At 41.7% G+C, this 24,535-nt stretch overlaps 1 protein-coding gene across 3 annotated transcripts in view; it reads right to left on the bottom strand.

Annotated features, from left to right (window-relative positions):
• Window positions 1–1,985: 1,985 nt before the first annotated feature.
• Window positions 1,986–24,535, bottom strand: part of PI4KA (phosphatidylinositol 4-kinase alpha) — a 94,931-nt gene continuing 72,381 nt past the window's right edge. For all 3 annotated transcript variants that reach the window (XM_050923977.1, XM_050923976.1, XM_050923978.1), the window contains 21 exons: window positions 23,267–23,374; window positions 22,408–22,535; window positions 22,203–22,322; window positions 21,448–21,527; window positions 21,099–21,292; window positions 20,279–20,369; window positions 19,440–19,607; window positions 18,797–18,850; window positions 17,682–17,802; window positions 17,273–17,402; window positions 14,036–14,106; window positions 13,102–13,174; window positions 12,658–12,728; window positions 11,920–12,029; window positions 11,131–11,235; window positions 10,586–10,711; window positions 10,156–10,276; window positions 8,853–9,012; window positions 6,187–6,276; window positions 4,805–4,888; window positions 1,986–2,669 (listed from right to left, as the gene is read on the bottom strand). In XM_050923977.1, coding sequence (XP_050779934.1) covers window positions 2,618–2,669; window positions 4,805–4,888; window positions 6,187–6,276; window positions 8,853–9,012; window positions 10,156–10,276; window positions 10,586–10,711; window positions 11,131–11,235; window positions 11,920–12,029; window positions 12,658–12,728; window positions 13,102–13,174; window positions 14,036–14,106; window positions 17,273–17,402; window positions 17,682–17,802; window positions 18,797–18,850; window positions 19,440–19,607; window positions 20,279–20,369; window positions 21,099–21,292; window positions 21,448–21,527; window positions 22,203–22,322; window positions 22,408–22,535; window positions 23,267–23,374 — 2,257 coding nt within the window. In that variant the 3' untranslated portion in view covers window positions 1,986–2,617. The remainder of the gene's footprint in view (window positions 2,670–4,804; window positions 4,889–6,186; window positions 6,277–8,852; window positions 9,013–10,155; window positions 10,277–10,585; window positions 10,712–11,130; window positions 11,236–11,919; window positions 12,030–12,657; window positions 12,729–13,101; window positions 13,175–14,035; window positions 14,107–17,272; window positions 17,403–17,681; window positions 17,803–18,796; window positions 18,851–19,439; window positions 19,608–20,278; window positions 20,370–21,098; window positions 21,293–21,447; window positions 21,528–22,202; window positions 22,323–22,407; window positions 22,536–23,266; window positions 23,375–24,535) is intronic.

Below are 24,535 nucleotides of genomic sequence, written 5' to 3'. Positions count from 1 at the left end.
TTCCCCTGCAAACTCTGAGGAGAGATGTATGGGGAAGTGAGTGCAAATCCTAATATGATGGCCAAATTTTGAGCCCTATTCCAGTGGTGCAAAGAGGCCATAAAGCAAGCAAATCTGGTCCCCTGAAGACTCCTGAGCTACTGTAGCATCATCGATACCATTCACTGTGAAGTGGGCGGCGGGGTGCCCCAGCCCACAGCAACCTCTGGCCGTCGGAACGAGGCTATGGGTAGTAACACATACATGAGAGCAGCATTCAGTTTGAACCGGGGTCTGGATCAGGGGAGCGGACAGATGGCTGAAAGCCAATTGTGGCCTTCTGGGTGAGATATGCTTGGCAGGACTAGAGGATTCGGCTCAGTATCTTCAGTGAAGTAGGATGACAGGTAAATAATTCTCTCTTCTCAATAGGTACCATTTGTGCAGGTTTCTCACTGCCGCAAAGCTGGTCATTCCAGGATCTCCTGAGACAAAAAAAGAACAAAAATATAACTGCAGCTAGTGGAAAGAACAAGGCCCATGCCAAAAATGTGAACATGCTTTTTTGTTTTTAAACAGGGGAAAGATGAGAGCTCCACAAAACACCATGGGTACAAACATGGCTGCAGCCATGAGACCCAACAACTGCAGCATGGTTTCAGCTTTCACCTGTTGGCCCTTGCATCCTCTTTCTGTCAGACTAGTGATGACCTGCACCCTGACCTTGACGTTTTAATTGAGTTACATGTAGCTGGGCTCCTGTGTACCCTCGCTGTCTGTTGGGACTCTGGATATATTACCACAAACTCTGGTAATGCCAACACTCTGGTAAGAAGGTGGATTGTGCTTCTGACACTCTGCAGAGCAGTGTCCTTGATCAGCCAATCATTCACCTGGAGGACCACCCGCACTGCCAGCTTCTGAGGGTAGGCCTTAACTACCACCCAGACCTGACTGGGAAGCAGGAAGGGACACAGGTTGATCAGCTACTCAAGGCAGGACTGACCCTGAGCAAGCTGAGATGGGAGCTGTTTTGCTGAACTCAAAGGGGAGGTAAAGAATGGACCTACTGGAAGTTTCCATGGTCACAGTTAAGTTCTGTGGTAGCCATAGAGGAAAAGTGGTGATTGGTGAACAGATACTGTCAGAATGAGGACTTGCTGCTGCAACTGCCCAGTCTCTGGGCAGCCCTTGAGCACGGCTGAGCCACAGCAGGGCCACCTGATTGACCACTCTGCTTGACTGCTTGAGGAAGTCAGCACCCTGCTCTTAAGTCCAACAGCAATAACTGACCTCTGGCTGATCAATGCTCTTTCCTGAAGCTACAAACTCACCAGTGCCTGCCTGTTCCTAGTCTTGCTTCAGGCCTGATTAGGCCTTGTTCTCAGCCATGCTACTGTCCTGTCCATCCCGGTCAGCTCCTTATTCCGGTTATGACCCTTGGCTCTGACATTTGGTACCGGACTCTTGCTTTGACCTTCAGCATTGTTCCTGGTCTGACTGCTGCTTCTCTGACTACTAAGCCTGACCGCCCACATCCTTGATGGATCATTTGATGATTACCTGTTCTGTTCATTCACTCTGAAGCACCTGGCATTGGCCACTGTCGGCAGACAGGCTACTGGGCTAGATGGACGTTTGGTCTGATCCAGTATAGTCGTTCTTATGTCCTGGTTCATGACACATACTACTGCTGCCCTCGAGGACCAAAAATCCTTAAGCATATCGGGAGCTCTGCTTATGTCATTTTAGGGAGCTGAATCCAGGTGCGAGAACCCTGCACAGAAAATATCTTTATAGAAATAATAATCTACCATTTAAAAGTGAATATGCCCAAGGCTGAAGAAGGATTGAGATTGTAGGTAGGTGGGAAAAACCCTCACAATGAACATGAACAGTAGTCACTGTGTGAACTTGCAGAATGATGTGCTGGACCAAACCCAAGCAGCTTACAACCCTTGGGTGAAAGAGGAGTAGATTTCAAAGGATTTGTAATACAGGCACAATTAAGTCTAAGATCTTTATTACATTTTATAGATTAAATATATCTTCAGTAGAGTTTTATTTTTTTTAAAACACACAAAAGGGGAAAAAAATACATTCTTCATGTACATATGAAATACTGACCATGTAGCAGGGGCCATAGACAGTGCAAAGTCTTAACACAGATGCAGAGACATCACCACCTTGGATGATTATCATTATTTTTCTACAGTATAATTAGAGCAAATCAAACACTTCTTCATTGCTCCAAAGAGAACTTCAAACCCTTCACTTTCAGGGGATTCTACTGGGTGGAGTGTTAAGGATTTTTAAACTCACTCTAAAATCCTTGCATTGCACAAAAACTCCCGTACTTCCGAGCTTTACCTCTGAGGATTTACACATTCATAACCAGAAGGGGATGTTCATTTATGATTGCAGCCAACTCCAAGGAAACCACAGAAAAAATACATATCCCAGTAGAAAGAGGAACTAATTGGATTTGTTGATTGTTGCTGGGTCCAGTAAAATGTGTACATGCACATGAGACACTGGAGACAGTGAAGCGTGATTGAACAGTTCTTATTACTAGTCTGGAGAAAAGGCATTGGGATGTGACGAGTATCATTTTCCCCAGACTAATTCTCCTCGTCTCTCAGTACGGAATATCATTCTGGTAGTACTGGATCATGTCGTATGTCCTACTCCTACAAAACAACAGAAGAATCATGGGTGAATGAGAGGCTATAGAAATGCATCAGCAGATCAACTGCAAAAATGAAATCCCAAAGAAACTTAAGATACATGGATGATAACCTCTAATTAAACTTAGACCTCCACATTGAAGGCACTGTGAAAGCAGCATCACGATGAGTAACGCATAACAGTCTTTTCCAGTTTAGACTAGCAGAGCTCATTTGGCACTGACGCCAGTCAGCTGAGAGTACATAGAGAAATCATTCAATAATGTCATGATTAAATCAGCAGGCCCTTTGTTTAAAAAAAAAAAAATACTACTTCCCTCTCCACTTAATCCTGAGCTGAATCCCATTAAGTGGAAACTGTGCTACAGTACTACATTACAGTTGGGCATGTTAGTGACTACAAGGTTAACCTGAGAGACGCTTTGTCACTGATACTAGGACTGGTGCAGCAACATCAAAAGGAGAGACTGACTTATAACATAGTAAGAGTTACAGCCTCACTAACTGGACTGGCTAAGCATAGCTCTGACTAGCCTTCCAACATTGCGAGGCCAAAGAGAATAACTTCTTTGCACTTTGCTAAGGCAAGAAAAAAGGGACAAAGGTGCAGTTGTTTTACTAGTTTATGCAATAGCAGCAAACAAACTTTCAGTGCTTAGACTTGCAAGAGGCACCTTAGGCAGATTAGATAGGGGAAAGAAATACATAATTCACTTAAGTAGTATTCAGAGTACTGCACAGGGGCAGGGTCACATAAAAATCCAAGTAACCTAAAAGAGAACAGGAACAACAACAATGGAAATAGAAGTGATCAGAGTAGCAATAGTGGAAATATTAACAAGGAAACCTAAATATTACTCTTATGTTTGTGACAATGAGTCTGACATGATCTTGTATCTTATGCCAAAGTAGGAGTAGAGGCAGCCAACATCAGCTTTTACAATAGGAGCTAAATCTAATATTTAAAATATATGTTTTACATTTAATTTCATTTTCTCTTTAAATCTTTCGTAGGATATTGTAAAACTATTTATGTATCAGGAGGCATGAACAGTTACCACTGGGTAATGAGTTATTGAGGTTTTGGGGGGTTTATTGTGAAGCCAATGCATTGCCTTATTCTATTCAGTACACTGAATACCATATCCCAAGAGAACAAAGCACACCCAGACTGGCTTGGGTGAGCCAAGCTGCCAAACTGTTGTCTTTGCTCTCCAAGGTGCTGTTCTCTTTCTGAACCATTGTGCATTATTAAACGTCATGTCGAGTAGTTGGATGACTAATGCATCAATGTGATACACAGGTATGAAGAGAATTTTGATTGGAAAGACAGGAACAGTTATCATAGAGAAGGGTAGGTTATACTTTTCTCCACAAATAATAATTTAGCACTTACATAGTGCTTTACAACTTCAAATTGCTGTACCGACAGCAGGTACTACTCTCCTTGTTTTACAGAGATTAAGTGACTGGGCAAGGCAACACAGCAAATTGGTTGCAAAAATTATTTTAAATCCCAGCATTCCTGTCTCTAAGCCTCATGCTCAGTCCAGTAGGCTGTACATGCTGCTTCCTCTGCATATAGACTCCCAGCTTTCTGAAAGGCAACAAGCATGCAGGTCACAATCTCTCTTCATTCAGAAAAGCAGGCAAGAGATCCCTGTTGCCAGCCAATACAACTCTTTGGCAACATTATCCCTGCATAGATCAGAAAGGATTCCCAACCCTCCAACAGCATGGCACAATTAGCTAGGTGCAGTATTAGGGCTAGGGTACTTGGCTGCCTTCTGAAGCCATCAGACATAAGTCACTGCTGGAGGCAAACTGCTGAACTTGATTAAGCCATTGTCTGCTATGGCACAGAAAATCCCATGTTCTTTAGACCAGCCAACAGAAACTGCTGTGGACCAGCCTCAGCTTAGCACTACTCTACTCTCACAATAGAGAATATATGGTAAGGTACAGTATGGTCACAAGCTAGGACCGCTATCTTGCATTACCATGTGGTCAACAATTACCGAGCTTTATGCCCCCTATGGTTCAGTAGTTCAACAAAATCTTTAACCCCCTCAGAGGCTAACCAACTAGTGTCCAGTCTAGGGAAGAGACCGGGAGAAGACAGACAGAAGATGCCAGACCTGTTACTGAGGAAGCAGCTCTGAATGATCTTAATGATGAAGTTTGCTGCCTCCCGCTCCGTCATGTTGGGGCTGAACCTATGCCTGTATGTGGGGGAAAAAGAACACATTAGCTGTGCTCCTCTGGTTCTTACAGTGGGAAAAAAACAAGCAGTTGGGTATTAGTTCTGTACAGATTTTCTCCAGTAGTTGTTATTAGCACCCAGTATATTCCACAGACACTGACACTTGAAGAATCACCTAAGTGTTGGTACTCATAAGAGAAAAGATCGATACTGTAAAACTGTGGCTGGATTTCCAGTGAGAACTCTAGGAAGAGGAGAGATCTAACCAAACTCCTTCTCTCTTGCAGCTCCTGCCCTTCAAACATCTATACTTTGGAGACAGTGTAAGTTGGGGCTCAGACAGTCTCCTCCCCACTACATGGAATGAACGAATATCTGTAGGAAATGGTGACTGCAGAGCTAACGTTAGTGTCAGAAGGTTGTGGGTTTGATTTAAGTGCCATGCTAGGAGTTGGACGTACACCAAACTACTGATGTTGTAATGCCGTATTAGGGGAGTGCTGTACTCTAAGAATAACACATTTAGATCCTTGGTGCCTGTCCTGGTGAACGTTAAAGATCTCAGCCGCATTTGAGAAGAGTGCAGGGGATCATCTTAGATTCTGGACAACAACCTCCTTCTTCAAACAGGTTCTCTCCTCTGTGGTTATGTGTTTGCTAATGCTGAGCAGTGGAAGCGTTGACTTTCTAACCTCCCCAGGGGTGCTCGACCCCGGCTCCACCCGAGGCCCACCACCACTCCACACCTTCTCCCAAGAACTCACCCCCACCTCTTCCCGCCCCCTCCCCCAGCACATCCCACTCTTGGTTTGCCTCTTCCTGCCCCTTCCCCAGCCCCCCCAGCCTCGTGCACACAGCTGAACAGCTGATCACCAGCAGGTGGGAGGTGCTAGAGGGGAGGGGAGTAGCTGATTGCTGGGGCCTGCCAGCGGGCAGGAAGCACTGCGGTAGGGGTGGGGGAGGTGCTGATCAGCAGGGCCACCAATGGTTGCTGAGCTCACACGATTTTTTTCCCATGGGTGCTCCAGCCCCGGAGCACCCACGGAGTTGGCACCTGTGCTGAGCAGTTAAAAGCTACTCTGTTTACCCGCACAATCACAGCACTAGTTGAATTTAACTCAGTTTGTGCACAGTGCTTTGAAATCCCTATTAAATGAGAGATGCTATAAAACCACCAAATTCTCCTTCAAAATGTTTATTAGGTCATATTTGGCTAGGGTAAAACTACATCTGCTCCTATGTTAAGACAAACAGTAGAGGCAATGCTCCTATGGTGAAAAAATAATGAAAGGGTTAACAGATAGCTGCATGACTTACTTCAACAACTTGATCGTCTGCCCTCGGAAACAGGGGAGCCCTGTATCCAACATCAAGGTAACCAGAGAGACCACAGCATCCATGTAGGGTCTAGAGAGAGAGAAAGAGACGGCAAAAAGCAATTAGAGTTCTCAAACTTTTCCTGCCTTTGCTGGGTACAGAGCATAAGCTGAGGAATTCAGCTGGGAACTGGATCACACCTTTTACTGTAATTACATCTACACAGTTTAATCCTTTTATGTTTGCTGATGGAGTTGTACTGCTGTTCACAGTCTGTCACCCTAATTAAATTACTGCGACAAAGGCAATTTCGCTCCCCTGTGTTTGGCAGCCAGATAAGCAGAATGATGTGAGATGGATAACAACCTTGGGGAGAATGGTACTAAACAGTATTTGGGTGAAGTAATATTTTTTCGGCAATAGTAAAAATGTAATCAGCTGGATCCAACAGCATACTGCTCTTAAGCCAATAGCATGGGAAGTCCATTAGTATGGTACTGTTTCCTAACGCCTCTATCTAGCCCTCCATTACTTACCCCCCACCATTAGGTTTGCCAATTTTGGTTGGACGTATTCCTGGAGATTTCATCATACGACATAATCTTTAATTAAAGATTAATCTTTAAGTCCTGGAGACTCCAGGACAATCCTGGAGCACTGGCAACCCTACCCACCATCTACTACGTGAATACTCCCAACATTCAGACGATATTTTTGCCTCAATTTAAGACCCTTCCCAGGCCTGCCAAAATTAGCACACTGAACTCGGCTGACATGACAAGTGCTCCCAGACAGACCCAGGTTGGGCTACTAACTGAGGAAGCTTTGATTTTTTAAGTTAGCATCAATAATACTTAGCACTTACAGAGTACATCCTCACTGCACAGTTAACTTGGGCTATTTTACTTGGGTGTTGCCCCTAACCCTTCTCCTGACCACACATGAAACAAACACTCTCACCTAAGTGGGGTGGTGCTTTCAAACCAGGCTAGCTGGCTCCCTTGGGACTACAGACTAATGCTCGGGTTGGCTTTCACTTTGGCTGGTAACCTTCCCACTTTTCAATTAAGACGCAGGTTAAATCACTCAAGTGCTGATAATCCTCCAGTTCCTTCCCCCAATTCCTCTAATGTGCCTAGAAGGCAGACAAGTTCTCCCACAATTCAAGGAATAAGAATTGGCTCCACTTAGTGCAGCACACAAAACAACAGGATATGCTGTCAGAAATCCTAGCAACACACAGTGCCTGTGAGGACACTAACTTGGCAAGGGCTTTGCAGTGCAGCTGCTCAGACCTGGGGTAGGCTAACCAGGTACCAATCCCCGGAGTAAACTCAGCATCGAAGACATATCCACAGAGAGCTTCCCACGGAAGCATCTCAAACACGTTCTACAAAAGGTGGGAAATATCAGCCACAGTTTAGACAGAAAAAAATCTGACACAGAGAGAGATTAAAGGGTAAATTTTCATAAGGGCAGGCAGCCCTCAACCTGTCTGAAAATATACCTTTAATGAATTACTCGAAAGATACACAGTGAGGGCTGGTCTATACTAAAGCTGTAAGTCAACCTAAGTTATGCTACTTCAGTTACCTACATTACATAACTGAAGTCGACATAACTTAGGAAACACTCTTCCGCCGACTTCACCTCCCCAAGAAGTGGAAGGTGAGTACAGACATCAATGGGAGAGTGCTCTGCCATCGATGTAGCTTGTCTTCACCAGACCCATTAAATCAACACTGCTGCATCGATCACAGCAGTGCCAATTTAGCTGTAAGTACAGACAAGCCCTGAGATAGTGGCAGAAGGGGGAACAGAATCTAGTTCTCTTAACCACCAATGCCCTATTCAGTAGGCAATACTCTCTCCCTTGCTCAAGTTAGATGGTGCTGGACTGGTGCTAGCACCAAAGTAAAGATTTAAGAAATCTTCATTGTGACTGGCTGGCTGCAAGTTGGACAGCTGGGCTCCCCAAACTGTTACGTGCTTTACAATGGAAGTTCTGGCCCCACCTGATACACATCACATCAGCTGGAGCTAAATGTGGTTGTCCTATTAGTGCTGGTGGCAGAGATTCCAAAGGAATTCAGAATATTTCTCCATACCCCAGATTATTAACACCATACACACTAAGTCCCACAAAGCAAGGAAAGGGCCATACTTAAAGATCAGCATGGCAGGAATTCCCCCATGTGACGTACAAGTATGAAATGAACAAGAAACCAGGAAGCTCAATCAGAATGAGAAGTCAATGCAAACTTTGTAAGAAGCCTCCTTGCCACACACTCTAGCATTGTTAGTGAAGACAAATGCATGTTGGGATAGGCTCAGGTCCATGACAGAGTACTTCCTTTCCCAGATTTTAGATCATATCCATTATCTGTTGAATATAGGCTGATTCCTTATGGCAAAGGCAGAGTTTTCATAGTTCTTCATAGTTCAAAGCAAGGTTTCAGATTCTGGAGTCATGTCTATTATTTAAGGGAAGATTATCACTGTTTTGGGGAGCAATGATTCCTTCTGCACAGGACGTGGCCTTCAGATAAGCATGAGATTCAAATGCACTAGGCAGTAAAGAAAGCTAGTTGCTGCTTAGCCACTGAATTAGATCTGGAAGCACTCCTGGCTGTGAGCAAATGAGGAGAGATGCAAAGCCTTCTCACCTGACTGCTAGGTACCCCCTGACACACATCTCCATGAACCACTTGAAAGGGGTGGCCTCCATTTTTCCTCCCATTATCATCACCATCTCATCCGTCAGCTTGATGTCTGGTTCCCAGCCCAGATTTCCACCAGGTGAACTTTCAAACATGAAACCAAAATCTGCACACACACACACACAAACACATATAACAAACCAGTGAATGTACTGTATAGGTTAATAGGGCACTGATCGCTGTAGAAACTAAATGCTTAATTACATCCAAAGAGAACCAGGAATCCATGTGGAGACTTGACCGTAAACGGAGTCAGCCTATCATGGCTCACCCCCTAAAGGAGGGCTGTCTGTCTTCTGTACAGGCTGGAGTTTTTGTGGTTTCAAGCTTTATGTGACAAAAGCCTAGCCCGTGGTGACAGTTCATGTCCCTTTTGTTAGCCATATTTGACCAGAGACTGTGACCATTCCTCTCCCATGCAGACCTCAAATCACTTCCATCTCTGTGTCAACTCCAGGCTAGATGTAATGCACGCATTTAAGGGCTACCTTCAAGATCTCCCAGAATCTCTAATTAGTGCAAAATTCCCCTCAGTATCCCACCTCACCCAGAAATACTCTTTATCCTTCCTGGTACTGTCCCCAAAGTATGGCACAAAAGTCCACGGTTTCTCTGCCCATGAGGATACCAGTCATGGAGCTGCTCCAATCTGGCTCCCCTACCAGTGGGGTTAACAGCTGAAAGAGATAACAGAGGTGGGCCCAAGACCTCACATTATGACTACATGTACGTACTCCTATTGCCCTCCTTTGAAGCGTGTCTGCAGATGAACTTGGAGTGCACGAATACAAAAGTAAAGATAAAACTTAATGTGAGGTGTTTCACCACTCCGTTCATAAGTAAGCTTCTCATTGACACATTAGTGGAGTTCCATAAACGCAAATTCTGTGCAGAGGTTACATAGCCTTGGTTATGCAAACTTACCAGCTAAAGCATAAAATCTAAAAATCACCCATACAGTGATGAAAGAAATCAAATGATACTTCACCAGCATATCTAAAATTTAAAAACCAAACAAGTATTTGCTTAAGGCTGGTAGAAATTTGCAAGTCTGCATTACAAAGCAGCACATACTGTATAGAAATGCACACTTCTTTCAGACATCAGGAAATCTTCCCATCCTTTTGATAATCATAAAATCACTGAACAGAGAATGACTTCAAAGGAGGAGAATTCATTTTTTTAAACAATATCTTGCAGCTGAATGAAAAGGCAGAGACATACAGAGGGCCAAGGGGACACAACTGACCAATATGAATGATGTGCCCCTTTTTGTCCAGCATGATGTTGCCATTGTGTCTGTCTTTAATCTGGAGCAGAAACAGCAGGAGGCTATAGGCAGCCATACTGCGGATGAAATTATATCGAGCCTGTATAAATGAGAAATTAGAACAAATTCAGAAGAGGAGAGCTAGTGTGCTACACCATCCCAAGAGCAGATATAATCCGATAAAGAATTCCTTCCATTTATGGTTACACTATTTTAAATGAATGACATTCTCCAGTACTACAACAGCTTCTGAGCATAGCCTGCTCACAGCTGAGAAGTGGATTATCTGCATCTGACACCATGTACAGTATTATGGTAATAATTACACACTATAGCATCATGGTATTTCTTATAGCCAGAATGCTTCTCAAGTCAACATTTTGCTATGTCTGGCCAGTTGGTATGTTACCTTTTGGAAAGCAAGGGTTGATTCGTCTCCATATTGTCTTGTAAAGTAATCATACATTCCGAAGTCTGTCTGCCTGCCCAGCTGGTCACGGGAGGTGCAGTCAGGAATGCATTCAATAACACCACACTGAAGGGGAAGACAAACAAGGCTGCAAAGCACGTTCCCAACATACATTTCTCATGGCTGATGGCAGCTATACAGATCCCATGGGACACATGGGTAAAAATTTATTGAACACTGAATATACATTTCCCATTTATTCATAAAAAACAATGTCTTGAACTTTCCACCTTTCCTATAACCATCTGACGAGGAGATTCATGACTGCTTCCCAGAGGTACTTCTCTCTGGTGCTCATACAACATATTCTCAAGGGAGAGAGGGTAGGAGTGTCACAGGCACCAAGAGCCCCGTTAGAAGCTTAGGAGAAGGTGATTTGGGGATAAAAATTCCCTGCTCGAGAGGAATATGGACTGAAAGAGAGATGCCCCTTTTAACCGTGCTTAAATTTTGTTCACACTCTGAATAGTTAATCATCCACTTACCCCTGGGGCTGTGGCCACCACTCTATAGGGGAAGACAAACAGGTCCAGGCCTACCAGCTGAAATATATTCTTGAAGAGATCAATGATTTGTAAAGCTAACATGTCCTGTTTAACAACAAAAGGAGGCATAAATATTAGAAAGGTCATGCAACAAGATCCAATGGTTATGAAAGTGGTCTGAAGAACAACAGAGCAAAAAAACATTCCACAGAAAGCAAGCAGATGTGTAATTAGTGCTACACTCACTATATCTGTAGAGGAAAAAAGCAAGGGAGGAAAATGCAGTTTGGGTGGGCAGAAAGTCAATGTACACAGATGTCATTAAGATACGGTATTAACACTGAAGACTTATCTGCTTGCCTTGGATAGGTATTAAAATCCCTGGCATACCTTGAGAAGAGACGTAGGAGTAACTCCAACACAGTAGCCAATATTCCCCCTCTCAGTTAAAAAGAAACAGATTTGAATACATAACACACATCACTTTGTAAGCCACTGCTGCACTACCATTACCTACACTTTTAAATCAAGTTTGCTATTTGGAGTGTGAGGCTTTAATGGGCATTTTTGGCACCGGATAAAGCTGTATCTTGAATGTATGAGATTTTCTTTCCACCATTTTTCCAGGATGGAGTAACACAGTTCTCCCTCTTCACTATTATGTCTCTGTAATAAGCTAAACTTTGACTCTAAGAGCCCCAAGGAGAAGTTTACTCACGTGTGATTCTTACTCCCTTTTAAAACACAATTGCTGTCAATCAATTTTCGATTACTATAGAGGCTTTTTACCTGTCTGCAGTCATCGCCCACTTTAAAGATAGCTGCCTGCCAACAGATTTTCTTACTGTCAACCCCTTCTTCTCCACTTTCGTCTATGGAGTCGGAGCGACAACGCAGACCTGCAAACAGAGCACAAAGTAAAACCTGAACATGGAGCTTAATTAGCAGCCTTGAATCACAATAAATGACAGTACTGCAAGCTTAACACTTCACTTGTCTACAGGAGATTTTCTGCATTGCAGGGTGAATTGTACTGAGGAACACTGAATTCCTGAAGACGTTATGCATTCTGCAGTACAGGTGGAATTTATACATACAAATTATATTCCAAAATAGCCCTCATGGTCTGCCTGAAAAGTGCATGTACAAGTCAAGCCCAGGAGCTAAAAATCCTTCTGAAATTTCTGATTTTAAAAAGGATTGCACAGCCAAATTAACCTGAGTTTCCTTGTTTTCTAAACTACCCAAAGACACTTAATTTACATGCTGGACTGAAAGTCATTGGCAAAATTTCTTTAGTACACAAATATCTGCTCTGTTTTCACAAGATCTGGTTTGCCTCTTGAAACTCAAGCAACAAGCTTATTCCCCTCCGACAATTTACAGAATTCAGTTGAATTATCAAGCCTTATGTTAACATTTGAACCCAATTTTACTGGAATGATACCATCCACCAAAAGCATGAAATTCCAGTGAGTCACTGACTGTTAACTAGCAGTATAAATGGTTAAGAACTATATTACTGACCTTCTTTTTCAAGTTCACTGACTCCACACCATTTAACCTTGAACTTGGCCAAGTATGGTGCTTTTGCAGCACTGAAAGTACAAACACACACATAAGGAAGTCGAGTTCCATGTATCCAACTAACAAAACGTCCTAGAAAAGCCCTATATATTGTAACTAAGATTATCCGAGGGACAAAACATGGTGTTGCCTCCGCACAGGGAAGAGACAAGGGAGGTGAGGTAGCATCTTTTATTGGACCAACTTCTGTTGGTGGTAGGTACAAGCATGAGCTGCTCCTCTGACACACTGCTTCCTTTCCCAGACCAGAAGAAGAGCTGTGTGTAGCATGAAAGCTGTACCCTCCAACAGCAAAAGAGTTGGTCCCGTAAAAGATATTACCTCACATACCTTGTCTCTTTCATATCTTGGGAACAACAAGGCTAAAACAACACTGTAAATTACCTCTGCATAGGAGTTCCGGACTTGTAGTCAATATCCAAAACAATCGCTTCAGGATTGCTGGGCAAGTAACAGCCTACAAAAGGGGAGAAGAGAACTTGATAGACATGAAGTAAATTCACCAGCTACCATGACAGAGCAAAGTTATACACATTTGCTAATACATTGATTTCATGTAATTTTAAAATCTATATTGAAGTTAGAAATGGATACATTACTATCTACCACTATAGGATAGTCTATAGGTTGTAGCCTGCAGTCTTGTAAAGGACACAGGGTACCTTTTAGATGGATCATTAATTGACAGATAAAACTTATCCCTCAGAAAATCCCTCATAAGTACTGATATGGTGAGGGCCCCTGGTAATGGACACATGGTACAGAAATGAGCATGGGTTAGAGAGGTTTCCTTCTAAAAGTTTTAAAGGTGAGATTCAGAGGCGAAAAAATGTGTCTTAGAGCAGTAGAGACTTTCAAAGTATGGGATATGTATAGAAGAGATAGAGGGCAGGGAGAGGGAAGGGCAGCTGGATGGATGTTTCTCATCCCTGAAAACTTCTTCACATGCATAGCCTGCCCGCGCATCATCTACTAGAAATATGTGACACAAAGCAAAAGGTTTTCTTAACCTCGCTCTTCAATTGCACTGCTCCCTTTGTGTCTGTCCTTCATGCTCTTTGGGGCAGGGATCTTCATATCTGGATTGTGACATGCTATGCACACTGTTGGTAGTATACAAATATTTGTGCTACCATGTTCATGCTTAGCTTGACAAGGAACAATAGAACAAGTCACTTCTTAGCCCCAGGCAGCAAAAATATTAAAAGAGGCAGAGAAGAGACCAATTGTTATGAAATTCCCATGAATCACTCCTACAAAATACAGTATTCATGCTAAATGCAAAAGGAACAGAAAATACGATTAGACCACTTCTTACCAGGCTGCACTTTCACCTCAGACAGAGCACTCAAACAAGCTTTCTTTCTTTCATCTCCTTTAGGGAATGGCCTGGGAAGAAAGACAATTTATTTTACTTGCTGAAGTCTGCTGTTATTCTAGGAAGAAACATTTATTTTGTTTATTTAAATGTGAAACAATCTCTTACTGCACTGCTGCAGCTTTATACACACTAATTCAGTATCAATTCTGAACCTTCTCCTATACTAATACTTTTAAAGCCTTTTCCTTTTAAGAAAAAAAACACTTTTCTTACCTCTGTGCAGAACACAGGTAGGAAAGGTAGTCACATACTGTATAGTAGCTGGCAACAAGCCTTAGTAGTCTATTTCCCTTCTCTCCCCAGTTGAAAGGCCACCTGGGAGTATAATTTTAATTTTCCAAGTGTGGGTGGATGGGTGAAGCTAGCACCTTAGCAATCTGGTGGCAAATGTGCTGCAAGTTTTCCAAGCATAAGATATAAAACAGATCCTTAAATGGCTGAGCTACATGCCCACAATACATGATCACAGGAGGAAGAGTTTCTCATATGCGCAGGCTCCAAGTCCTTTTCAGAACTGGCCAGGAAATCCTTGGTTTTCAAACTAAGGGTTGGGACCCTTCAGGGGGTCATGAGATTATTACAGGGTGGGCTGTCAGTCTCGACCCCAAACCCCGCTTTGCCTCCAGCATTTATAATAGTATTAAATATATTAAAAAGTGTTTTTAATTTATGGGGGAGGGCACACTCAGAGTCTTGCTATGTGAAGGGGTCACCAATACAAAAGTTTCAGAACCACCGCTCTAAACCAAGATCCTTGAATTCTCAATCTGGGCTCCCATCCAGCACAAAGGGAAACGAGTGCTTTGCAACACTTAACAGCCACTCTGGTTGATTAAATAATTAATTTATAAGCTCCAGAGTTCTGTTCAGCCAAGGACGATCATGGTTGTGACCTGCTGGCAAAAGTCTCTGACTCAAGTGCACTGGGTGTAGATACACCTGCAGTGGAAGGCATGTGTGTGCAATCCCTTGAAGGAGAAAAAGGTGTTTTATTGGCATAGCTTACTCTATAAATGTACTAGAATAAGATATACCCAGCATAAGCACCTTCTTACCACTGCACTAGGGGACTGTAGTGCTTTATCGATATTGGTGTCTAAACCAGGATCATTAAAGTGATACAAAACCTGTGTGTTGACAGGTCGTAAGCCATGTAAATAACAAAATAGCATCAAAGGCCTGAATTAAACAAGTTCAGGTTTGTCTATACAGGGAAATTTACCAGTATAATTATACCCCTTATAGTTCAACCATTATAACTCCCGTTATGGGCATTTATTCCAGAATAAGGGCACCTTTTTCTGGTTTCGTTTAGACCACTTTCAAAGTGACAGACAGGCAAAATGTCTGTGTAATTAGATTCCTAATTTGTTCATGCACTTACCAACACTGCAGGTGAAAATTGGATAACTGGAAACAAATTATAAATTAGCATGTAAATTTCCCAATTTGCACATGCAGTCATGGCAAATGTCTGTGGATATTAGGCACGCAATTGCACACTTACAATGATGTGCAAGTCAAGTACCTGAAAGACGTTCTTTATACTATGCAGCTAGGTGCTAGAGTGTGTTACTGCACCACTTCTCATTTCTGAAGACCAGAGTATAGCACTTAGGACATTCAATCATGCTAGGTCACATCTTCATTCACATTTGTGCCCTTTACAAACCCCCCCACGTGATCCATCACATTATCTGAACTCTTTGCTTAAGAGGTGCCTGGAATGGAGTAGAAGACGGAAATGCCTGCAAAATGCCTACCTGGTTAAAGCCAGTGCTATTAAGCTATTTACTCATAACTTTAAAACAATAAAAATAAGTGGGACATTCACTCAGGCACCAATGCTTTCAGGAGCTAAGACAGAAATGGCCCCTTTAAGCCCATCCTAACGTATCCAACCTTTCAACACACAAAGTCTCCTCATGTCTGGTGACTCCTGCGACAGCTGTACCACTTGGGCTGATCTTCTTGTATTAATAAATGTTAATGTTAATTAACAGTTAGCAAAATTTCATTTTAAAAAGTAAAACCAATTTGTTTTACAGGGAAGATTCTGCATTACTTTCAGCTACTTTCTATGTCAGAGAATGTTTTAAAATGTTTAACAAAAGCGCACACTTAGGTTATGAGCTTGTGTGCTAAGCCACTGCCATCCTCTGGCAAACTTTAAAAAAGTTACATTATGTACTTTCACTGCACTTCCTTTTTATTATTACTGTTGGTTTCCAGAACCTCTGTGAACAGAAGCTTCATGTTCATTAAGTGATAACAAAATCCAGTGTGAGACATCACAATCTATCTCCATTAAAGCTGGTCTGCTGCTCCAGAAACAATTAATTATAACAGTACTTTATGAAGAAGACAGAACACTGCTACGTATGCAGGATAAATCTTCTATTTACAGTACACACAGAAATGCCTTTGTGAAGAGGAGATTTTAGTAAAATATAACGTGTATCATTTGCTGGAGCACATCCGTGGTTCTTTAAATCCAAAACAAAACGCTTCCAGCAAGCTGTAATTTGCAGAAAATAATGGAAAATCCTGACATACCTACATACTTCAGTGCTGCTTTTCCTGCGTGAAGCAAGCTTTCCTAACTTTCCAGGAGAATGCCTCTAACCTATCCAAATGCCCATTTTAATGAGGCAGATGACACTAACTAGGCCTGTGGGATTTGTTCTACTGGCACAAAAGCATCAGTTGTTTTACCATTTTCATTCCTGCCTAGCTGCACTTTCCTACTCAACGTCATTCCACCAACACTGAACTCCCAATGCCTGCTTGCAAAACAAAGATAAATCAGATTAATTTAAAAACCAAAGTTCAATCTATCACCATTTCTTTATGGACCAAACTGCAATGCATATTTCAGATGGTGGGGCTAGTAAAAGAGTCACTGCTTACTTATAGTTTACCCAGGTCTGACCAGATACTAATCAATAGAAATATAAAGCAAAACAAGCTTTTGTATCTTACTAGCACAGATCCATAAGCTGCTGGGAAAATTTATTTAACTTTTGATACATCAGTCTTTTTTTTTTTTTCAAATCTTTTTGGGAATTCATGGTCTCAGATCCCACCCAACGCAAAGCTTCCTATTCAGGACAACAGTTATTTGCAGAATAGGGAGCTATACAACAGCTCAATCTCCCGAACTCCCACACTCACTTGATGATGGCTGAAACATTGGTGATTTTATTAAAGAAATCAAATTCCCGTTGGTAGAACTCCTTGGCCGGCCCAGATAATGAACTGGTTATCTCTTCTACTAGCTGCTCCAGCAGTTCCCCGATGTCAGCTGCATATGTAACCAAAAGAAGCAAGCCTGAGTAAAATCTTTGACACCTACCCAGAAAGACATAACTCATAAGAGGGGAAAAGGGAGATTTTCCTTTGAATCACAAACATAAGCATGCATGCACCTACTTCACTGAATTCCACAAGAAAAAAACCTTCAACAAAATGGATCTTATCTGCACAAATAGAAGATTCATAACTCCCAAGAAAAAAAGATGAGGGAGATTCAATCCATGAAATAAGGAATAGGAGAGATTAGGCCCAAGCATACAGTACTCACGATCTTTCTGGTGTCCCTCTTCATCCAGGAAGATATTGGTTTTCATGTTCCAGATAAACTGGTGAGCCAAAAGCTGGGATTTGGCAGCCGCCCACAGGATGTATTCCCTAACATAGCCCATCTGTGACAGTACAAATTCACAGTCACCCAGAGACTAGTGCCACAACTTAATTCCATCAGCACCATCTAGCCTTCACATCTGAATATATTTAAAGACTGGAAAGAGAAGACAATGGCGATGTCTTCGAGTGCTTTTCTAGGAACATGAAGGTGGCACCATGATCTGATGGACAGAGCACTGTACTAGGAGCCAGGAGGCCTAGATTCTATTCTCGGCTCTGTGACTGACCTGTTTTTTTTTTTTTTTGGAAGAGTCACTTCAATCCCTGTGCCTGTTTCCCTTCCCGTCCTTTCTAAAGTGCTTTCTGTGGCTAGAATCTTATGACTCTTGGGGGCAAGATTTCCTGATATGATGCATTAATGCAATGCACAGCATAATCAATGACAGTGGGACATCTGGACCCACTGGCACTAAACTTGGAGAAAAACTACACATGGTCACCTATACTACTGGTTTAAGGACATTGCACGGACCAAAATATAAATACTTTGTGAGTGAATGGGAATGCTTGTATATCTGAGAGCCAATTCCTGTGGGTCTACCATACAGCCAGTTTTGCCCCAGGCTCCAACATGAACAGGATATAACCTGGTATCTATGTAGTACATCTGTGTACATATCACTTTGCATTTTTAAACCTCTAGCTCCTCTCTGTTGTTAGTAATAGCTATTGCCAACTACATGCTGGGGTACAGAAAGCTTGCTCATACAGATTTCTCCGATTCTATGACGGGTTAGTGATACAAAGAACTTCACTTCTATTGAAGGCTACTTATAAGTTTAGTATACATGGGCTATGCAGATTAAACAAGTGCCCTTGAAACACATCTGTCTCTAAAGACCATCACTTTTGTTACAAATACTGGATATGAAGCAGCATCATTCTAATCCTAAATTGTGGCTATTCTGCTTCTCTTAATTCAGAGCTATAAAACGTCTTTTGAAAACGCTCTGAACAAAACGTCTGGATCATGCAGTATTTATATACTCTCACCTTATCGTAGCGAAGGGCTTGCACAATCTGTGGAATGTAGAATAAAATGGCATCCTAAAAAAAGAAAAAAAAAAAAACAAAACAGAAATCAGTTAGTTTTTTGCTAGTGTCAAGGAAATTTTTTTTTTTTTTTTTAAAAAGCATAGACATCAGGAATTTCATTCTTCATTCAACTGAAAGTGCACGCCCATTTCCCTCTGCCCACACACCCCCAGCAGAAACGCCATTAACAGGGCTGATGAACATGTAGTATTTTACAGACCCTTGTAACTATTCTGACAAGTATTCAAAAACCCCAGCTTTCCACAGTTCCAGAGAGAACACCTTTCACTGAAGGAAAGCAGCTTTACTCATAGGAACAGTTTGAGACACACGCAGTCTTTAAAGATACAGACCAAGTAATACAGCACAGAACAATGACTGACTGCAAACACACTACAAAACAACTGAACCAAGATTATATAGGACAATCAATGCTGATTCCCAAATGCAGCTTCATCTACTTTATCTTCCCACTATAATGAGTCAATTTAACATATTTCTTTTATTTCTTCAGACAAATAAAATTATGCATAAAACCCAAAAGTCCTAATAGAACATGAGTAGGTTCTCTCCAGATCTCTCCTGGAACATAGTCTCTTACCGGAGGGAAGGACCGCAGGACTTTAACTCCATACTGAGCTGTTAGAGGATGAGGTGGGTACATGCTCGAAAAATATGAAAGGCCAGTAGGTGGATCTGTTGGTGCCCAGCACAGAACATGGCTGAGCTCAGGGGCATCTGCATCAATTGTGTGCCATGTAACCAGGTACTGTAAGCAGAACAAGGAGCCGTATGAATTTACAGGCCCAAGATAATTTCTGGTGCAACATACACCAGAGATAAATTTGGCTCACAATGTCTAATTATAAAACCATAACCTGTCCTGCTACGATAGAGAAAAAAGTGATGCATGAATCAATTTTTGCAAATTAAATGTTCTGCATCTTTAGGTGCTGTATTAAATAGTAAAAGGCATTTAATTTTCAAGCACAAACATGGTACCATTTAACCACTAACTGGTCTCAGGTTGAAAAATCACCAGGTACAGTCATTTACACATATTGAACTGGAGTTCAGGTCAACAAAAACAGATACAGCTGTTTAATCAAATCTTCCTGCACCCCTCCGCCCCATAGCTGGTCCACTGGTTATATTATTTATGAATGAATTTTAGTGTATTGTGGGGAGTTTCGTATACTTTGGGGAACATACTTTGTAACAAGATGTGAGCACAACTCAGCAACCATATAACCTTGTTGTGTAACTCTCATCTGCACATCTTATTTCCCTACCTATGGCTGCAGCTCTCACTTGCTGAGTCACATTTACAATTACAACGTGAGTTTTTCAGAGTAAGGACTGTGTGTTTCTGTATGTCTGTGCAGCTCTTAGCAGAATTTGGGCACTGTTATAATACAAATGACTGTTAAAATTAATTACCTTTATTGCTTCAGGTACATCACTAACAGCTCCTGGGTCCAACCGAACCAGGCGGGTCACTTCTGTTCCAATAGCTTCAGTGTTTTTAAATCTAAGCGTAACCAGGAATGTGTATGTGTTAGTAGGTCACGGTGAGCTTCAATTCTCACTTCTACTTACGTGAAGAGAACAGTTAGAAACAGGAACACGCATGCTTTAACAACAGAAATGCCCCACATAAAATCCATGTGCAATAAGGGACAAACATGCTGGCAAAACTTACAAGTTGGTCAGAAACATTTAACCTCATTTTGCTAGTGTTTCTCTTCACACCACTAGTTGGCTCAGCCAGTCACAAACTTCCTGGCTGAAGAATTCTCTGTGGAACTCTATGGAAGCCTGTCTCCACAACTCTGCTTGTATTGCAAGAGACAAAGTATTTCCTTTCCCTTCAGAGGTTAAGCAAGTTACTTCTGTTGTCTTACTTGTTTTAAGGCTCAAACCAATTTAAGGCTAAAAACACTCTGAAAAGAGGTTTCTAATTCAGTTTCAACTCTGTGCCCACTGGCCAATGAAACAGTGTGAAGTTGGTTTAGCTGGAATGGCCTTCAAACATTACATTTGGGCTTTATGGTAAAAGAATTGAACTCAGGCTCCATTAAAGCCTCCTAATTACTATTGAAATGGGTTAGGATCTTCAGTAGACTAAATCTTATTGTTTAATGGTCTCAGCCAGGAGTGCAGGGATGCAAGAGGGGTAAGGAGGTGGTAAATGTGAATGCTTGCCTTGAGTATTTACTATGCAGCCGAGGGAATTATATTGTTTTGAGTTGCATCTCACCTGGTAGGCAGTTGCACAGCAAGATGAGGGGAAATGCTCCAAGCCAAATTCACATTATCCTTCCACTGTTTCTCAGTTAGAGTGATGTACTTAGATCTCCAGTTTGCCACGGTGTTCTCTGCAGTTTGATCCAACTCCAGTTCAGGGGAGGAGAGTGGGTTGTACCAGGTGATCAAACGTTCAATCTCAGTAGCCTGAGGACAACACAAAAACAAATTGCTTTCTGGATGTAGAGAAAACATTCCAGGTTTTTCTCAAATGCTAGTTTAGTCTATTTGTGCCAGAACAACTAAAAAATGTTAGAAATCCATTTCACACCCATGCTCTTGTGAAACAAACGATCGCCTACCAGCAACGAGAGCAGCAGTGTCCTCCGTTTCATGTAGTATTTGTGTAGCTGGGTACCTCTGTTAGTCTTCTTAGACATCCCTTGAGAAAAGAGGGAGAAAATGCATTCAGTCGCTTTTCTACAAATACATTAAATGCAGCTTTCAAATTGTCCCTTACTGGCAGTCTCAGCAGACAGGAGGAGGACTGAAATGGCATGGAATGCTCCTAAGATGGGACGGAGTACACTGGCAGGGTGATGGGAGGAAGCCTGCACTGCAGCTGCATGTAGTGTTTTTGTTCTATGAATATGCCAAGTCTACAAGGCTATCAATCTGGCACCTTCACCAGCATTACGTCCACTTTAATAAACTTATCAAAATAATAACCATCAGCTTGCAACAGTACAAACGTACATTCAGGCACCTGACAAGCTCACATCCACTTGGCTGTCCAAGACCTCTGGCACACTGATGAACAATAAGCAATTTCCTCTCGGGAATTTAAGCTACTGTAGCCTCTGGTCTTACATTACCTGTATTATACAACTAAATGGTCTGGAGAAAAAAAAATTGCTAGTTTCAAAACCTTGCTCTTTGCTCTCCGTGAGGCACACCTTTCCTCAGCTTTTTGCAATAACAGTCAAGTCACTTGATTCAAGTGAAACATCAGTAAAACCTGAGCCAAAATGTTAAATGCAAATATTGGCCTTAAATGACATTGAATGGAAGTGTACTCTATGGTTAGACAAGTAGCTAGTGACAATTAAAGAAAGACCTGATTTTTTGGAGATGGTTGACATGCCACTGGACAATGGGTAAGTATTTATCCACCCCTGTGTGGCCTGCTGCCGAGATCCAACGGTGATATCCAGGTTACTCCGGTTGTCTTGATTATCTAAAATAAAACAAAATGTTTACACACAGAACCAAATAATCAAAGAAGCAAAAAGAGTTTTTGAGACTGCACATAAGGAACTCACCAGGAGGCACCAGCTGGCTGGCTGTTAAATATTTCTTATCAGAGAACATGGCAGTCCAAAACTTGATCAATATGCTGATATCTTCACGTAGCCTCTTCTCCCCTTGTGTGGGGAACTTTGGGGGATAACTTAAAAATATATATATGTAAATGATTATAATGCAAGACACTAAAAAAAGCTTTATGTTTTTTCTTCAGACCGGGGACAATGAGTGAGCACAGATTAAGTCTCACTGTGTTTTACTCTTACACCCTGAATCTATTGCACTGGGATGTGCAGCCTTCCTATCAACTTCTGAAGGGTGAAAAAGCAGCCTCTTGAGGACTACGAATAATGTAGAATTAAAAACTTTGACATACTTCTCGCCATCCTACCACTGTCACATGCTGCTGTCACTTACATTACTTTAGATTGCACCCATGCCAGATACTAAAAAGGAACATTTGTCCACATATCGTATAGGGGTACATTTTCTAATAGGAGTATAAATTTCAGCCGCACGCTCTCAATGGCTTTCACAGGAATTCCATGTCTAAAATCCTTTGAAACCCTGAAAAATGTATCCCAGTAGTGTCTGTAATCTTCAAAACCAAATAGATTAAAAGAAATTCGGATTTTCCCTAACCATTAATTCCTTTATGACTTCTTGAGTATACATAATGAACAGTGTAGAAGCACAGGTGTTATGGAAAACAGCTTTTTTGTATTAATAGATAAATAGAGAAAAGAATTAAGTCAAATATCAGAATAAAAACAGCTCCTATTATGAAGTATTCTTAGAGGTTTAAAAAAAAAAAACACAACAAAAAAACCAATCACACCTTTCTTGCAGAATTGGTGAAAAGAAAATAAATAGTACCTGAAGTAATCAAAGGCAGTAGAATAAATCTTCTCCCTCAAGACATTGCGAATGGTTGCATTTGGAACGACATCAGCATGCAGCAGAAACAACCCGAGTGTCAGCAACCTAAAGTTCAATATATACAGACCATGTGAAGACAACTCTTGCACTCTAAATTGCTAAGAACATAAGAACAGCCATACTGGGTCAGACCATCTAGCCCAGTATCCGGTCTTCTGACAGTGGCCAATGCCAGGTGCCCCAGAGGGAATGAACAGAACAGGTAATCATCAAGTGAGCCATCCAGTCGCCCATTCCCAGCTTCTGGCAAACACCATTCCTGCCCATCCTGGCTAATAGCCTCCATGGGCCTATCCCTCCATGAATTTATGTAGTTCTTTTTAAAATCCTGTTACAGCCTTGGCCTTCACAACATCCTCTGGCAAGGAGTTCCACAGGTTGACTGTGTTGTGTGAAAAAATACTTCCTTTTGTTTGTTTTAAATCTGCTGTCTATTAACTTCATTTGGTGACCCCTAGTTCTTGTGTTATGAGGAGGAGTAAAAAACACTTCCTTAATTACTTTTTCCACACCAGTCATGATTTTAGACCTCTCTTATATCCCCCCCTTAGTCATCTCTTTTCCAAGCTGACAAGTCCCAGTCTTATTAACCTCTCCTCATATGGTCACCATTCCACACCTCTGCTATTTCTGTTGCCCTTTTCTGAACCTTTTTCAGTTCCAATATATCTTTTTTGAGACGGGGCAACCAAATCTGCATGCTGTATTCAAGATGTGGGCATAACATGGATTTATACAGAGGCAATAAGATATTTTCTGTCTTATTATTTATCCCTTTCTTAATGATTCCCAATATTCTGTTTGCTTTTTTGACTGCCGCTGCACATTGAGTGGATGTCAGACCATACTAAGAACTATGGCACTGCCCAAGCCAAGAATGAATGGATTTCTTTAAGCAAAAGATGAACTATTTCAAGATAAACAGTAAAATAAAACTACATATCATGGACTGAACAGAAATCTGGTGTATGTCGGTGCAACTCAATTCTCTTTAGAGCTGAGTTGCTTCTACCAGGTCTAGGGATAGTTAAACATGTAATGTCTGAATTTGGCTTTATGTGTTGAGTACTTCAGAGCAATGCAAACGTGAACTAAAAGAGGGGGAAAAAATCCTTTTTTTTTTTAAAAAGCAGAAAACACAATCATGAAACATTTTTACCCTGCCAAGTATAGCATTTCATGGCCAAGGCATGTGACATACATATT

The sequence above is a fragment of the Gopherus flavomarginatus genome, chromosome 15 (genome assembly GCF_025201925.1).
Source record: "Gopherus flavomarginatus isolate rGopFla2 chromosome 15, rGopFla2.mat.asm, whole genome shotgun sequence".
Classification (NCBI taxonomy): domain Eukaryota; kingdom Metazoa; phylum Chordata; order Testudines; family Testudinidae; genus Gopherus; species Gopherus flavomarginatus.
This window is presented reverse-complemented; position numbering and strand designations above follow the sequence as displayed.